This window comes from Panthera leo, chromosome B3, assembly GCF_018350215.1.
Source record: "Panthera leo isolate Ple1 chromosome B3, P.leo_Ple1_pat1.1, whole genome shotgun sequence".
Lineage (NCBI taxonomy): Eukaryota > Metazoa > Chordata > Mammalia > Carnivora > Felidae > Panthera > Panthera leo.
Window position 1 is genome coordinate 11,871,887 of NC_056684.1, and position 17,257 is coordinate 11,889,143.

Consider the following 17,257-nt stretch of genomic DNA (forward strand, 5'->3'; position numbering starts at 1 on the left):
TCTGAAGCAGGCTCCAGGCTCTGAGCTGTCAGCATGGAGACTGACGCAGGGCTCGAACTCATGGACTGTGAGATTATGACCTGAGCCGAAGTCAGACGCTTAACCAACTGAGCCACCCAAGCGCCCCTACCCTGCGTTCTTATGCCCATAATCATTTATTCTCTCGTCTTGTGGTAGTTTATAAACGTGGCTCTTGATAAGTCATGTGGGCGGAAAATACTTGTTTTGTTCTTTTCTGGGTCACGTATACTTGGTGTTCCTTCCCGCGTTTGTATGTAACGTCCCAGCTACTCACGTAAAGGAGCCAACATGAGAAGGTGCCCAGAAGTTCCTTCCCTTCTTTGGCATAAGGGGATGGGCACATAAATGCCTTAGCTGATTTTGAAGACATGCCCATTCACAGATCTGCTGACCTGCCACATCAGCCCTTTAGGGCCCCCAAATCAGCCATTTAGAGCCAGTCTCTGGACATTTAATACCTCCTCCACTAACCTGTCAGCTCCTCAAAGGCAGAGATATTATGCTTCTCATCCTCTGCTATATCCTCAGTGCCTGGAAAGGTACTGGGCACAGCGAAGGTGCTTAGAAGTATTTGTTGCATGAACTTAACATGCTTAGTAGTGTGTTGTACTGTAGAATAGTATGCTCAAGTAGCTTATAATTTAGAAGAATATGGTATGGTAGTAATATATAGAGATAATATACTAGTATCATTGAACGTTAATGTAAATTTTAAGCAGTATAAAAGTTTGCAAGGATAGTCAGGAAAAGCCTGAGGAGGGAATGAAATAGTGGGAAAGACCCTGTAGTGGGGAGTGAAAGTTACGATGAGGGTTTATAGCTGAACACACGATGGTAAAGGGGCCACGTTAGTCTAAGTATCAGCAATTAGCATATTGAACAAAAATAGTGGTCCTGCTGCTGGGGTGTGCACTATCACAGCCTTCTGGAGGGACAGTTCAGTCAGATTTGTCAAAAGACAAAAACAGTTCTTCTGAGAATTTAATGAGGTAATTAAGGATTTAAACATGTTTATTGTGGAAATGACTTGAATGCCCAACAATAAAAAATAGATTAACTAGATTATGATATATTCATGCTGGGGAATATTATTCGGCCATAATACAATAGTGTAAGTAAGTGTTTACATGAGAAAATTTTCATAATGTGTTAAGTGAAAGAAGAATACCAAATAATATTTTTGTTGTTAAAAAAAAAAAAATAACACACACACATATAAACACAAGCTTAGAAAGATATGGACCAAATCGCAGACATTAATTTCTTTGGTAGTGAGATTTTAGGGCACTTTACATTATTTTTTGCTGTTGCTGTTCTTATTATATTTTCTAATATTTTTCTATTACATATTCTTGTGTGGTAAAGAAGTAAATAAACATTGAGTTGTTTAGCTTGATGACTTTGGCGTAGGAACTAGTTCCCACTGGGCTAGTCAGAGGTTGTTTGCTCTAGTTAGTCTAGGAAAGTTGTGTTCCTACTTTTACATGGTCCAAGATGAGTCTCTGAGAAGGCTGACAGCCCGGGCATCTGTCCTGGGCGGGCCCTGTGCAGTGGCACCCAGCAGCCCATGCACACGGTCTTACAGTGACTTGCCAGGGGAGCGTGACTTTCTTGTCAGAGCAGCAGGGGGAGTTCAGGGAAACTTATGAACATGGTTTATAAGAATATAGTAGATGGCAGGTTGGAAGCCGGAAGAGGGGCAAGAGGGTAATACTTAGAGGTGGTGACCTCTGTACTATTCTTGGGAATTCAGCCTGGGGTCTTAAGATTCTTTGGTTTCCTTTTATTCTCAGGAGCAAAAGAAGAAAGATGATGTGATTGGTGGTAAGAAGCCATTTCGACCAGAGGCCTCAGGCTCCAGCCGGGACTCCCTGATATCTCAGTCCCACACCCCACACAACCTTCACCCTCAGAAGCCTCACTTGCCTGCCTCCCATGGCCCACAGATGCACGGACACCCAAGAGATAACTATAATCACCCCAACAAAAGACACTTTAGTAATGCAGGTAGGTCATTAAGTGGAGTTTTAAAAAGAGATGCCAAAAGAATCATTGTATTTTCCGAAAATAGCTAGACCTTTGTACTTTATTCTCCTTCAACACTTTACTGTCTTCTTTTGTCTTAGTGACACAGCACATGAAGTAAAGATCCAAAAGGCTCCAGCTCTAAGAAGAACATGGCCACCATCATAAACAAATGACAGACTGAGAGAAACAATTTACATTATATAGGACAGTCACATGGTTAAAACTGCTAATACTGAAAGAGCCTTGTAAATTGGTAACAAAAGAATAACCAAATAGAAAAATGGGCAAAGGTTAGGAGTTGGGAATTCATACAGAAGAGGAAATTCAAATGGCCAATATGACAAGATGGCCAGCATTGCTGTTAGGGAAGTGTAAATTAAAGCAATGGTAAGCTAACCAATTTTTTTTTTTTTTTTCGGCCATTCAGATCAACAAAAGTTAAAAGGGTGAAATACATACAAATTGCTAAGAGTGTGAATTGCTACAATCTTTCCAAGAATTAATCTCAAATATCTTAAATACATAAGCCCCTTTTCTGTATGTATGAGGATGCCATTCAGTCTTAGAATGGCAAAAAGTTGGAAATAACTTGAATATCCATTAATAGGAGAATCATTGGATAAATAGTAGGACATTTGTACTCTAAGTATTATCATCAATTATTAAAAAGAATGAGTTGACTTTATAGATCAGCAACAAAATCTGTATGTCTGTGTTTAAATTTATTGAGGTGACAATCATATAACATAAACTTTACCATTTTATTTTTTATTTCTTTTTAAATGTATTCATTTTTTTTCCTGTTTTTGACATTTAGTTTTAAAATTTATCTACTTGTTTATTTTTAAATTTACATCCAAGTTAGCATATAGTGCAATAATGATTTCAGGAGTAGATTCCAGTGATTCATCCCCTATTTATAACACCCAGTGCTCATCCCAACAAGTGTCTTCCTTAATGCCCCTTACCCATTTATCCCATCCCCCTACCTATAACCCCTCCAGCAACCCTCAATTTGTTCTCTATATTTAGGAGTCTCTTATTTTGTCCCCCTCCCTGTTTTTATATTATTTTTGCTTCCCTTCCCTTACATTCATCTGTTTTGTATCTTAAGTTAAACTTTACCATTTTAAATACCCAATTCAATGGCATTTAGTACACTCAGTGTTGTGCAACCACCACTTCTATCTTAGTTGCAAAACATTTCCATCACCTCAAATGGAAATCCCACATCCAGGAGACAGTTTGTCCCCATTCCTTCTTCTCAGCCTCCGCAGTCCCCAGTCTGTATCCTGTCTATCTAGATTCATGTATTTTGGACATTGCATATTAATGGAATCATACTATGTGTGTCTGACTTCTGTTTTCAAGGTTTATGTTTTGTTTGTTTGTTTTTATAATATAACTTTATTTTTTACTTTTAAAAATTTACATCCAAATTAGTATATAGTGAAGCAACGATTTCAGGAGTAGATTCCTTAATGCCCCTTACCCATTTAGCCCACCCCCCCTTCCCACACCCCCTCCAGCAACCCTCAGTTTGTTCTCCATATTTATGAGTCTCTTTTGTCCCCCTCCCTGTTTCTATATTGTTTTTGTTTCCCTTCCCTTATGTTCATCTGTTTTGTCTCTTAAAGCCCTCATATGAGTGAAGTCATATGATTTTTGTCTTTCTCTGACTAATTTCACTTAACATAATACCCTCCAGTTCCATCCACGTAGTTGCAAATGGCAAGATTTCATTCTTTTTGATTGCCGAGTAATACTCCATTGCATATATATACCACATTCATCCATCGATGGACATTTGAGCTCTTTCCATACTTTGGTTATTATGGATAGTGCTGCTATAAACATGGGGGTGCATGTGTCCCTTTGAAACAGCATACCTGTATCCCTTGGATAAATGCCTAGCAGTGCAATTGCTGGGTCGTAGGGTAGTTCTGTTTTTAGTTTTTTGAGAAACCTCCATACTGTTTTCCAGAGTGGCTGCACCAGCTTGCATTCCCACCAACAATGCAAAAGAGATCCTCTTTCTCCACATCCTCACCAACATCTGTTGTTGCCTGAGTTGTTAATGTGAGCCATTCTGACAGGTGTAAGGTGGTATCTCATTGTGGTTTGGATTTGTATTTTCCTGATGATGAGTGATGTGGAGCATTTTTTCATGTGTTGGTTGGCCATCTGGATGTCTTCTTTGGAGAAGTGTCTATTCATGTCTTTGCCCATTTCCTCACTGGATTATTTGTTTTTTTGGCTGTTTTGTATGTTGTTTTTTTTAAATAGTTCATTATTCTTAATGTATGTTTTTAGTTTATTCTCAAGTTAGTTAACACACAGTGTGGTCTTGTCTTCAGGAATAGATTTCTGTGATTCATCTCTTACATATGACACCCAGTGCTCATTCTAACAAGTGCCCTCCTCAATGCCCATCACCCATTTTCCCCATGCCCCCCAACCCCCTACCCCATCAACCCTCAGTTTGTTCTCTGTATTTATATGGTTTGCTTCCCTCTCTGTTCTTATTTCTCTTTCCCATTCCCTTTCCCTTTCCCTTTCCCTTTCCCTATGGTCATCTGTTAAGTTTCTCAAATTCCATATATGAGTGATATCATATGATATGTATCTTTCTCTGACTGACTTATTTTGCTTAGCATAAAACCCTCCAGTTCCATCCATGTTGTTGCAGATGGCAAGATTTCATTCTTTTTCATCATCGAGTAGTATTCCATTGTGAATGTATGTACCACATCTTCTTTATCCACTCATCAGTCAATGGACATTTGCGCTCTTTCCATAATTGGACTATTGTTGAAAGCGCTGCTATAAACATTGGGGTACATGTGCCCCTTCAAATGACACCTGTATCCTTTGGATAAATTCCTAGTAGTGCAATTGCTGGGTCATAGAGTAGTTCTATTTTTAAGCTTTTGAGGAACCTCCACACTTTTCCAGGGTGGCTGCACCAGTTTGCATTCCCACCAACAGTGCAAGAGGATTCCCCTTACTCCACATCCTCGCCAACATGTGTTGTTTCTTGAGTTGTTAATTTTAGCCATTGTGACAGGCGTGAGGTGGTATCTCAATGTGGTTTTGTAGGTCTGTCTGTGTTGTAATGGGTATCAGTACCTCACTCCTTCCTGTGGCTGAATAACATCGCATTGTGTGGGTACACACCACAGTCTGTTATCCATTCATCTGTTGGGGTTGTTTCTACTTTTTGGCTATTGTGAATAGTACTGCTGTGAAAATCTGTGTGTAAGTTACTTTTGAGTACCTATTTTCAGTTCTTTTGGGTATATACCTAGTAGTGGAATTGCTGGGTTATGTGGTAATTCTAATTTAATTTTTTGAGGAACCATCAAACGTTTTCTGTAGTGTATGTTTGAATGTTGTTTTGAATGCTTATTCAGAACAATACTGTGTTTGAATTAGTATCGAGAAAGTTGTGAAAACACACACTATATATAGCATACATAGAAGTCCTAGTATAGGATTTTGCAAAGAATCAAATATTCCATAATAATCTTAATGAAGTGTACATTTCTTTTAAACTTCAGTTTTAGGATTTCCATTTGATTTGATTTCTTTTGAAAAATACATTTCATTCTTCTGGTAAAATTCTCAGGCTTTTAGAAAACTTGATTTTCTTCATCTTTTCCTCTGTTTTTGAGCATACGAATTAAGTTATTTAAAAATCTTTGCTAAGTCCAGTATCTCAATTCTTGTGAATCATTTTCTGTTGTGTGTTTTATTTTTCTTGGTTTTCATCCATATATTTCTGTCTTTGGCATGCCTAGTTATTTTTGATTAAGTGGGGGAACCTATGTTTTAAAAATTGTGGAAGCTCCAGAAGTACCTGGGTGGCTCAGTCAGTCAAGCATCCAATTCTTGATCTCGGTTCAGGTCTGATCTCAGCGTCGTAAGTTCAAGCCCCATGCCAGGCTCCATGCAGGGTGTGGAGCCTACTTGAAAAAAAAATTATGGAAGCTTCAGATGGTGTTGCTTTCCTAGAGAGGATTCATTCTTTCCTCCCCAAGAGCACATGGAGTGTAAGGCGATCATTCTGGTCTAGTCGTCTAGTCTGCCTCTGGGCTCCCCTGTTCCTGGGGCTTAGCTCTTCAGAGTGCTCAGCAGAGGGCCTGGAGCATTTTCTGCCCCTCATCTTCTGCAGGCCCTAGACTCGAATCTTGGTTTTCTCAGCACCATGAGACTACCTGGACTGCTCTGCTCTTCTGAGGCTTAGGTCTTCAGCCTTCTGCTCCCTGCAGATTCAGCACTTACCTTAAGGGAAGACTGGATGTGTGTTTGAGCCCTTCAAGTCTGCCATGTCCCTCTAGCCTAGAAAGACCACCGAAGGCTCAGCTTGTGCTGGTAAAAGCTCAGATATTCAGCCCCTTGCCTGTGCTCAGAATCACAGGCCTCCCCAATGACTACAGCGGTCACCTTACCTCTCTAAGGTTTTCTGCTCTTCAGTCTTAATGCCTTCTAGTCTAGTCCTGAATGCCCTGTCTACTCTTTGATGTCCTCAAACAGGTAATTTTTGTTTATCTGGCCTTTCTTACTGTCCTTGGCGGAGCGTAATTCTGCTGTAAGCTACCCTGAATTGCCTGGAAGCACAAGTGCCAGGTCTTCTAATGTTACAAATCTAAGTAGTTCTGAGTTAATTGATCCCCATTTGATTCAGGGGGACAAAAGGTAATTACTCTACAAGAGTAATTCCTCTCGAGAGGAAGAGAGAGAGAGGGAGAGGGAGAGCAAGCGAGATATATCCATGTTCGTAGATCTGATTGTATTATCTGTATTGACTTTTTCCTGGGATCAGACTGGTTTTGTGTTATTCGTGTGATGTCACTGATTTTGTATTCTGATCCTTTGAAAGAACTCTTCTTATATCACTGTAGTCTTTTATTTAAGTCTTGGATTCTTCACCCATCTCCTAAATAGCTCAGTACTTCCTAACAGCGACCTACCTCATGATGGGTTCAAGAAGAAAGAAAAGCACTGTTCAGTTCCTCTGGAAATAAATGAGTTGGCTTGATTTGTAAGCCTCTCCATGATACCGCAGACACTGACACCCCATTTGAAATACTACTTTCCATTTGAAGCCATCGCCAAGTGATTGGTTTTCATGTTGTGAAGGTGTCTCTTTTTGTTGTTGTCTGTTAAGTTATTAGGTTGAATAGTTAAAGTTTTTTTACTTCTTGGTCGTCTGGCCTGATCCACAACCAGAGCAGCAGGGAATTTAAGCCACTGGCTGAGTGTGTTATCAGTTCCTAAGCTGTCAGGTTCCTTCATTATTCTTTGGCTCTATAGAAAAGTATTTAGAAGACCAGCAGCATGAGTAGAGGGGTATCTACTTGGTGGCTTATTTTTGGTGTTAATATAGTTGTAGATAGAAGACGAATTTCCCATGAGGCCACATAGTTCTTCTGGGTAAGCCTGTGTCCCAGTTTCCTAAGGCGCCACAAACTGGGAAATGTATTTTTACACACTTTTGGAGGCCAGAAGTCTGCACTGAGTGTCGGTCGGGTTGTCTCTCTCTGGGAGATGTGGGGGAGGATCTGGTCCCTGCCTCTCTCCTGGCTTGTAGTGGCCACCAGCAGCCCTTGTTGCTGCTTGACTTCTGGTTGCATTCTTCCCGTCTCTGCCTCCATCTCTAGTGTCTCCTTGTCTCAGACCTCCCTCTGCCTTTCTCTTAGAAGAATATCTGTCATTGGGTTTAGGGCCCAACCTACATCTAAGATGATCTCATCTCAGAATCCTTAATTACATATATAAAGACCCAGTTTCCCGGTAAAGTCACTTACAGATTCTGAGTGGACATACATTTTGGGGGTCACACTTAAACCCACTATAGCCTCCATTCCTGGACTTTTATGTGTTTACTGCCTTTCTGATTAAAATAAGTGTGATTCTTCTGAAGGAAAAGGGAGGCTATAGAAGCTGAAACAGATATCAGTTTGGCCCTACCTTTGAGAGTTAGTGTATTGATCCAAATCCAACGTTAGAGGATTCACTTTTTATAGGAGGAGGTTTATCTCCTTGATGTGGGCTGGGAAAGAGTAGTAGTAGAATCAGTATGAATAGCCTGGAAATATTTTCAGAGACCAGGCACTGGCTGACCATGTTATCTGTAGCAGTGGGTAAATAAAGTTGAGATGTGTAAACAGAAGATACCAGTTTATGGCTATGAAACTCAGCAGTTCTGTTTTCTGAATTAATGTTTAGGGTTTTTTTTGTTTTTTGTTTCTGGGTTTTTTTTGAGTGAAATCTCGTTTTAAGGGTCTGCCCCAGATTGGAGGGTAAAGAGGCAAGGAAAAGAAAAAGCAGTAATTTTTATGATTTCATAAGGAGAAAAGCAGTGAGTTTTCTTTTGCCTTCAAAGTTGAGGGAGAGAAGGTTGGGACTCATTACTGGTATGTTTACCAGCAGCAAAAAGGCTAGGAAGGAGGAAATTTAATGTCTATTTATATAACGTGTCAGCCTTTGAGTTTAAACTTCAGTGGGTGTGAAATTCAGCCATTTTTTGAAGTCACGAAACTGTTCTTTCTTTTCTTGCAGATCGAGGAGACTGGCAGAGGGAAAGAAAGTTCAACTATGGTGGTGGCAACAGCAATCCTCCGTGGGGTAGTGACCGGCACCACCAGTATGAGCAGCACTGGTACAAGGACCACCATTATGGGGACCGGCGACACATGGACGCCCACCGCTCTGGGAGCTACAGACCCAACAATCTGTCCAGAAAAAGACCTTATGACCAGTACAGTAGCGACCGAGACCACAGGGGACACAGAGATTATTATGACAGGTAGGCAGAAGGTCCCGAGACACCAGGCCGACCTCTGCCAGGAGTCTCACTGGTTAAGGGGAAGAGATAAGTGACATACACATTAATGTACTTATTAAATGTTCACTGAACATCTCATCCTGTGCCAGTCATGGTCCCTAGTCTGAACCAATGTTTTTGCCATCAGGACATCCTCAGGGTGTTGGGGAGGAATTACGGTGTAGACAGCTGATATGGTGTGCTAAGTGGATGATTGAAAGTAGAGGTTTTGAGTTTTTCCTGAGGACTGAGGCAGAGAGGAAGTTGCTGATTGTTGATTTGAGCCTTGAAGAGTCTGCTAAACAGAAAGGGGAATGGGTATCACAGGCCCAGGCCAAGGGTGAGCATCCAAAGAGGGAAGTCCAGAAGATGGACACATTGGATAGTAAGAAGGCCTTGAATGCCAGATTATAGGTCTTAAGTTGTGTTCTCTGGGTCATAGGGAGCCATTTGCAGTTTTATCCTTCTACTTGTACAGGAAAAGAGTTTGTGTCTTCTTCTGTGGAAATGTAGGAAAGTGGTAGCTTTGAAACATTAGAGCCCACGACCAAAATTATTGAGCTTGATGTGAGGCTCTCAGATACACTGGGTAGCAGGGATCCTGAGATGGGTCCCAGCCTGTGGACCTTGCCTGCCACCAGTCCACAGTTGAGGGGTGAAAGACTTGTGAAGTTTTACCCTGTCTACAGCTATACACTACCATTAATGAGCCAAGATTGTAACTTGGGAGAGTTACCAAGTATATAGGAAGGGCTAAAGTTTTCTGTATTCTTCCTAGAATAGGACTTGACTATATTTTAACCTCACAGCAACTTTGGCTTTTCTTAGGCTAACAACATGCTTTGCTTGGACTTGAATTTAAATTTGGAAAATTTCCTATTCAGCATCTCCCTTTTTGGAGGATCTGGTAACACATTATATAGCCACGTAGCAGCTGTCTCCTTTAGAGGAGGTTTCAACTGAACCCCTTTGCCCCCACCCTTCTGTCTCATCTTGTGTGGCTCCAGTGGGCATTTGCCCTGCATTTCTTTGTGTAGATCTGTATTTCTATTCAGCATCACTCTTTTTCTGCCCAAAGGACTTTTATTTTAGTATGGGTCCGCTGGGGATAAATTCTTCCAGCATTTGTATGTCTGAGAGAGTCTTTAGTTTGCCTTCATTTGTGAAAGATACTTTGCTGGGTATAAATTCCCAGGTTAACATTTTCCGTACTTTAAAGATGTTCCTCTTCTGTCTGCTTGCTCTGTTTCTGATGGAAAATCTGTCATCTTTATAAAACATGTCTTTTTTTCCTTCATTACTGGTTTTTAGCCATTTGGTTGTAGTGCTGCATCCTGCTGTATTTTTCCTCATGTTTGTTTTGTTTGGGAAGTGTTGAACTTGGATCTGTGGGTTTGTCTTTCCTATCAAATTAGGAAGATTTTTTTTTTTTCAACCATTATTTCATCAGTGTTTTCCTGTCCTACCTCCCTCATCTCCTGTGGAGATCCCACTTAAACCTGTATTAAGCTGTTTGCATTGATTGCTGTCACAGCTCACTAATGCTCTGCTTATTTTTTTTTAATTTTGTTTTCTTTCTGTCTCAGTCGGATAGTTTCTGTTGGCTGTGTCTACAAGTTCACTAAGATTTTCTTTTTCAATGTCTAACCTGCCTTGAACCCCATACAATATATTTTGCATTTCATACATTATAGTTGTATTTCTAGAAGTTGTATTTGAGCTTTTTTTTTTTTTTTTTTAACTTAAATCTTTCTAACCTTTTGAAATCTGGAATATAGTTTAAAAATAGTTTTTAGGGCACCTGGGCGACTTGGTTGCGTGTCCGACTCTTGATTCAGCTCAGGTCATGATCCCCGGGTCGTGGGATCAATCCCCTTGTCGGGCTCCATGCTCTGTGTAGAGCCTGCTTAAGATTAAGATTCTCTCTAGGGGTGCCTGGGTGGCTCAGTTGGTTGAGCATCTGACTTTGGCTCAGGTCATGATCTTGCAGTTCGTGGGTTCCAGCGCTGTGTCAGGGGCTCTGTGCTGATAGCTCGGAGCCTGGAGCCTGCTTCGGATTCTGTGTTTCCCTCTCTCTCTGCCCATCTGCCGCTCACTCTCTGTCTCTCAAAAATAAATAAACATTAAAAAAATTAAAAAAACAAACTTCTTTCTCTTTCTGCTCCTCTCCCACCACTCTCTCTAAAACAAATAAATAAAATGAAATAAAAGTAAAAGCAGCAGCTCTCAAAGATGATAGTTCTCCTTTTAAATATAAAAAAAATAGTTTTTATATCATTGTTGTCTGATTCTACCATTTGGATTGGTTGTAGCTGATTAACTTATCTCCTCATTATGGTCCTTCCTCTTTTTTCCATGCCTAGTAATTTTTGATTAGATGCCTCACTGAGTGCTGGATATTTTGTATTCCTATAAATATTCTGGAACTCTGTTCTGAGAAATAGGTTATCTAGAGGCAGTTTGATTCTTTCAGCTCTTGCTGTTAAGATTTGTCAGAATGAGAATAATGCTCTGGCAGTCTAATTGTTCCCCCTCACTAGGGTAAGAACACTTTGTTGTACTCCACTGATGTCCCTTGAAGCTTGAGGCTTTTTGGTGTGGCTGGTGAGAACAGGGCCCTTGTACCTCTAATCTTCTGGGTGGTTCTTTTCCTGGCCTTGGATAGTTTCTTCACATATACACACTTTATAGTGCTCAATTGAATACCCAAGGGGAACCCTTTACAGGTCTTTGAACTTCTTTCTGGGTGCAGAATTCTCTTTTGCATTCCATCCTGTGAGCTCCAGCTGCCTTGGTTCTGCCCCCTGCCTCTCAACTGAGGACGTCTCCCCTTCCCTGTGCTGAGGCCTGGAAACTGTCTCAGGGCAATGAGTGGGGTTGTTATAAGCCTCATCTCACTACTTTTCCATCCCTCAGGGAATCGCTGGTCTTTGTTAATGGACATCTGGTATCTTTAAAACCATTTTTTGTCCCTTTCTGCTTGTTCCAGGTAGGAGGGTGAGTCTAGTTCCCCGTATTCCACCTTGACTGGAAGTTGAAGTCACCAGCTCTCTCTCTGTTGTTTAATGAGGGGAAATTCACATAAACTGAATTAACTGTTTTAAAGCAAACAATTCAGTGACCTTTAATACATCCACAATGTTGTGCAACCACCGCTGGTGTTAAATTCCAGACGCTTTCATTGTCCTGAAGAAAACCCCATGGCCCTTAACAGTCACTGCATTCTATCTCCGCAGCTCCAGATAATCACCAATCTGTATTTTGTCTTTATGGATTTACTTGTCTTGGATATTTTGTATAAATGAAATCAAGCAAGATGTGGCCTTTTGTGACTGGCTTCTTTGGACACTTAGCATAATGCTTGAGTCTCATCCACACTGTAGCTTGCATTGTAGTACTTCTTTTTGTGGCTGAGTAATATTCCATTGTATATATATGCCACAGTTTGTTCATCCATTCATTGATGGACATTTGAATTGTTTCCACCTTTGGCCATTGTACATAGTGCTGCTATGAACATGAGCGCAAAATTATTTGTTGGAATATCTGTTTTCAGTTCTTTTGGGTCTATACCTAAGAGGTAATTGTTAGTTGTATGGGAATTCTACATTTGGCTTCTTAGAAACCACCTGTTTTCCACAGTGGCTGAAACATTTTACATTCCTACTAGCATTGTATGAGAGTTGCAATTTTCCCACATCTTTGCCAACACTTACTTTCTGTGTGTGTGTGTGTGTGTGTGTGTGTGTGTGTGTGTGTGTGTGTTCAACATGACCATCCTAGTGGGTGTGAATCCGGTAAGTAGCTCCTTGTGGTTTGATTTGCATTTCCCTGATGATCAATATTCTTTAAAGATGTTGAGCGTCTTTTCATGTGCTTAGTGGCCATTTGTAGATCTTTGGAGAAATGTTTGTTTCAGTCCTTTCCCCATTTTTGAGTTGGGTTGTTTGTCTTTTTGTTGTTGACTTGTACCAATTTTCTTTTAATAAGATAACAAGCAGTTTACTGTGGTGCTAAGTAAAAATTTTACTATTCTTTACATGGAGTCAATTTATTAAATACTTTAACTCTGCATTTATTGTTGAATGTTTGGGTTGATTGTGGCTTTTGCTGTTACTAATAACTTCTCGAATAATTTCTGTGGCTCTTTTTCCCCTCAGGCCAGGTCAAAGAATATGAAAATGTTTGTAGGTCTGGCCAGTTTTCCTGAAGGGAGTGCATCTTTACAGAACCTCCAGTGATTCAAGGGTGTCCTTGTTTCATTGCAGACTTGAGGTGTATGTCATTTTGTAGGGTAGGATTGGCCAATAAGTGTAAAATAGCCCTTTGTTATTACTTTTGGTTTTGTTTGTTTGTTTTTGATTCCTAGTAATGTGAACATTTGTGAACTCTGAGTCCTTTGGAAGGGTCCTTGGGTATGAGCGTGTGAGGGTGAGCCAGGTGGGCGAGGAGGAGGGGGTGGGCTTGAGCTGTCAGCTAACCCTTGTGTCTCTGTTTCAGGCACCATCATGACTCCAAGCGGAGGAGAGCCGATGAATTTCGGCCTCAAAATTACCACCAGCAGGATTTCCGACGAATGTCTGATCACCGCCCCCCTGTGGGCTACCATGGCCAGGGACCCTCGGACCATTACCGCTCTTTCCACACAGACAAACTGGGGGAGTATAAACAACCCCTGCCCCCCCTGCACCCCGCCGTCTCAGACCCTCGCTCGCCCCCTTCTCAGAAATCCCCCCACGATTCCAAGTCACCCCTGGATCACAGGTCTCCTTTGGAGAGATCACTAGAACAGAAAAACAACCCAGATTATAACTGGAATGTTCGGAAAACATAAAGGACAGCTGGGAATGAAGGGGAGAGCAAGAGTCATTAAGCACCTGGATATTTTTGGTCTGATCCAGTAGGAGCCAGTTATCTAGACCAGTGAGTGGAGTTTCTGGACATGCTGCTGCTGTCAGCTCGCCGGTGGAAGGAGCACCTCAAGGAGCGGGGGGCCTTTCACTTGGTCCAGCTTGGGTTTGGGTCGCCACTCCTGCACTTTGACACCCCCTCCCATTCCAGCCTGGTCCTGGCCTCCCACTGCGAGGAGTGCTGGGAGGAAGACGTGACTTTTGCGTCCCAGCTTCGTGGGCTGTGTTTCCCCAGTGAAGGAAGAAGGGATCTCAGAGTCACGAGGATTTTGTTGCTGGGTCCGTGTGCGCTGGGCCCATGTGCAGTGGGCTGGGAAGGAGCGTGTATGTGAAGGTTGACGGGACCTGCTGGGCCACGCATGATCTGCTTCACTGTGATGTGACGGATGCTGCTGACGGGGCGGGGCGTGGGTGTCGCCTCATAAGACTTGAAGGGGAGCAGGTACACTCCTCACATGTGTTCTTGGGAGAACCATACACTTGGGCCTCCTTGTGATGCCTTTGGTGCAGGGGCTGGTGGGGAGCAGCTTCCACAGTGGCCCCTTCCCTACAACACTAACCTTTCCCACACTATCTGGACATCTCCTTTGCCCTGGTCCAGGGGAGAGTCAGGCCCATCTGGCTGACTTGTGCGTACTGTGAGTTTTCGGCAGTGTTGGAGCTGGCGTGGGTCTTCCTTGGCTGGGAGTGGGGGGAGAGGGGTGAGAGAGGGGCTAGAGGGGCGGTGTGGCCAGGGACCCGGAATCCCCGGTGGGGTTCTGATTCCTGGGATGAGCAGTCTGAGGGCAGGGCCTGGAGAGGAGGGGAAGCTTGCTGCAAGCACGCGCCCAGGCAGGGGTGTGGGTGGCAGGCATGCTTCCCGGGGGAGGTGGGGGGGGCGGGGCTTCAGTGTTGCGCCAGGTCAGCGTTTGCAGCCACGCTCGTTACTTCAGTTCCCTTCGCACAGCTTGAAGAAGTAGACTTGCACAGAACGTGCAACTCCTGACGCCACAGGGCGGGTGGACAGATGAAGTCTGGGTCCCTGTTGGGAACAGGCTCCCACTCCCAGTCGGAGATCGTTAGAATTGAACTCCATTGGTTTTAGAATGAGATCAAATAAGGCGTACACCTAAGGTAAAGTTTTTCCAAAATAGGAAGCCTCCAAGGACAGGGGACTGAGCTGCAGACAGTAAGAGTCCTACTCGGGTTGAACAGAGTCAGAAGTGGGAAGGCGAGTCAGTTGTACCAATTAATCATGCTCCTTTCACCTTACATTTTACGGATACTGGGCCTTCCATTTTATTCCCTTTAAATATAGCTTGCCAGTATTGTTTGACTGTCCAAAGGCCTTTCTAGGTGGAATAACTGACTTGAACCTACACTGTGCCTATATGCGTCCAGGCTCAGAGCTGGTGACCACCTTTCCATTGGGTGTGCACAGGGTTAAACTCCCTGAACTGACCTGTGAGGACTTCATAAAACTGTTATCGCTTACTTGCTGGTAACCTGGGCAGCACCATTTTTGCCTTTACTGAGAAATTCCCAAGTCAGCTCGCCCTGGGGAAGCAGATGTGGCTTTGGTGGGTCATCGCTCGTGGGGCTGGCCGGGCGTGAGTTCCACATGAGAGTCTGGGTCCTCACAACTTATGTTGGGAGCTTAGTAGGTCTGTCCCTTCCTTATTTATCTCCTCTCGGGACTGGGATTGTTCACCGTGGGCTCGTATCCGGTGAACATGCCCTGGACCACGGCCCAAAGAATGCCCGGGAGCCTCTGGCCACAGCCACTCCACTGGGCACATGCTGTGACTGCTTGGGAGAGAAGAGGGTGTCTGCTGTGGCCTCCACCAGCTTAACTTCTTGCTGACACTACCCTGTGTCTTTCTTGCCCAGGCCAAAGAGGAGGGCTAGGTTGGCTTGTCCCTTCCTGTGGTGGGAGGAAGGGAGGGAGGGATGAGCCCCAGGATGTCTTCCCCTGTGGGAGGGAAGTCAGGCTGTGTCCCCTGGGAAGCCAGGAAAGTCACTGGAGGCCCTGTGTTTCAATACTCATCAGGGTTTTTTTTCCTCTGAAGTTGATAGGAGATGTTATTCCCAAAGATGTCTCATCATGAAGAAAAAGGAACTTCCTTTTGTTTACATTCAGGACTTACTGTGCCATATGATGTAGCAAAAGGCAATATTAGCCAGATCAGTGTTAAATTGATTATAAAATTACAGTATCCCCATAAAAGCATCTATTTTAGGTGTTGAGGTATGTTTAAAGAGTCAGGAAAAAGGAGGCATTTCCTCACTGACCTAAATCAGTATGAATATTGTATGCTTTTATCAAAAACAGATTTGCACAGATAGGAATTCTCTCCCTTGTGGATAGGATAAAGTACCCCAGGAACCTGTGAGGGCGATATCACAGAGCCTAGCTTTGAAAGATTCAGTAATTGGGTGGAGACTGCAGGGGTTGAGGAAGAGGGGAGTTGGCATCACCTGAAGTCTGAGTGTGGAACAAGGGTTAGCATGGTATCCCACAGCCCTGGGAAGGGGTGCGGTGAGAGCCCCAGGCATCACTGTGGTCTTTCAGAGATGCTGGAGAGAAGCCGCCAGGCCCTCTGCAGAGCCCCATCTTACGGCCTCTGGTCCCCCTCTCTCCTAGTCCTTGCGTTGGCCCTTTCACGGGAAGCCAGAACACTTCTCGCATCGTGCTGCAGGCACTCTAGCCTGATGGCTGAGAGCTATATCAGGATGTGTGGTGCACACGCGATTCGGTTACGAATTCACATGGGGACACTGGAATCCTACAGACCAAAATCCACTCGTCAGCAGGAATGGTGGCCCGGGGCCCAGCACTGGTGGTCTTCCGGGCTCGTCTGAGGGCCACAGTGTCAGGCGGAGAGAGCCAGGCCAAGGGTCCAGGCTGCTTTAGTCCATCTGACCCCACTCGTTTGGGGATAGATGGTTTTTCTTTATTGTAAAATTGTGGACTTTTCAAACCTGTTGACTAAACAGTAATTAATTTATATTTGTGAAAAATGCCACTGTCCTAGTGATTTCTGATGTAAATAATGTTGTTTATATAGTATGTATTAAATTTTCCTACATTGTACAACTGCTGTACTTTTGATTCTTGTATATTAAACAGTGTTACTAAGGATTTTTAGAATTGGGCGGACACGTTGCATTGCGTTGCATCGGCGTGAAACGTGACCAGATACGCGTCCAGCTCTCTTCCCCTGGCTGCCGGGTCATTTGGCCTGTTCGACAGCTTGTGAAATGGAGCCTTTTGAAGTTGCAGTGTTCTTCCTACCAGCACCAGCGTGTTGCTGGGTCTAGGACCCTCACAGGTTCCGGAGGTTTTCCCTGCGTGGCCACTGCCAAGGGTAGTGGTCCCTGGCTGGGCAGCTCCCCGCATCTGACGGGATTACCCGGACCAGTGACAGTTCCTGGTGGAGCAGAGCAGCCCACCCTTTCCCACGTTGGTTGTGCCAGAGAAGGAGCCCTG

General features: G+C 43.4%; 1 protein-coding gene across 5 annotated transcripts in view; it reads left to right on the forward strand.

Moving 5' to 3' along the window:
- CHD2 (chromodomain helicase DNA binding protein 2) overlaps positions 1 to 16,915 on the forward strand; it is a 122,715-nt gene extending 105,800 nt beyond the window's left edge. For 4 of the 5 annotated variants that reach the window (XM_042941085.1, XM_042941084.1, XM_042941087.1 and 1 more), the window contains 3 exons: positions 1,815 to 2,028; positions 8,614 to 8,860; positions 13,379 to 16,915. In XM_042941085.1, the coding sequence (XP_042797019.1) occupies positions 1,815 to 2,028; positions 8,614 to 8,860; positions 13,379 to 13,712 (795 nt within the window). In that variant the 3' untranslated portion in view covers positions 13,713 to 16,915. Of the gene's footprint in view, positions 1 to 1,814; positions 2,029 to 2,147; positions 2,744 to 8,613; positions 8,861 to 13,378 lie in introns of those variants that run through there. The other variant, XM_042941089.1, reaches the window with a different exon arrangement.
- Positions 16,916 to 17,257: the final 342 nt, after the last annotated feature.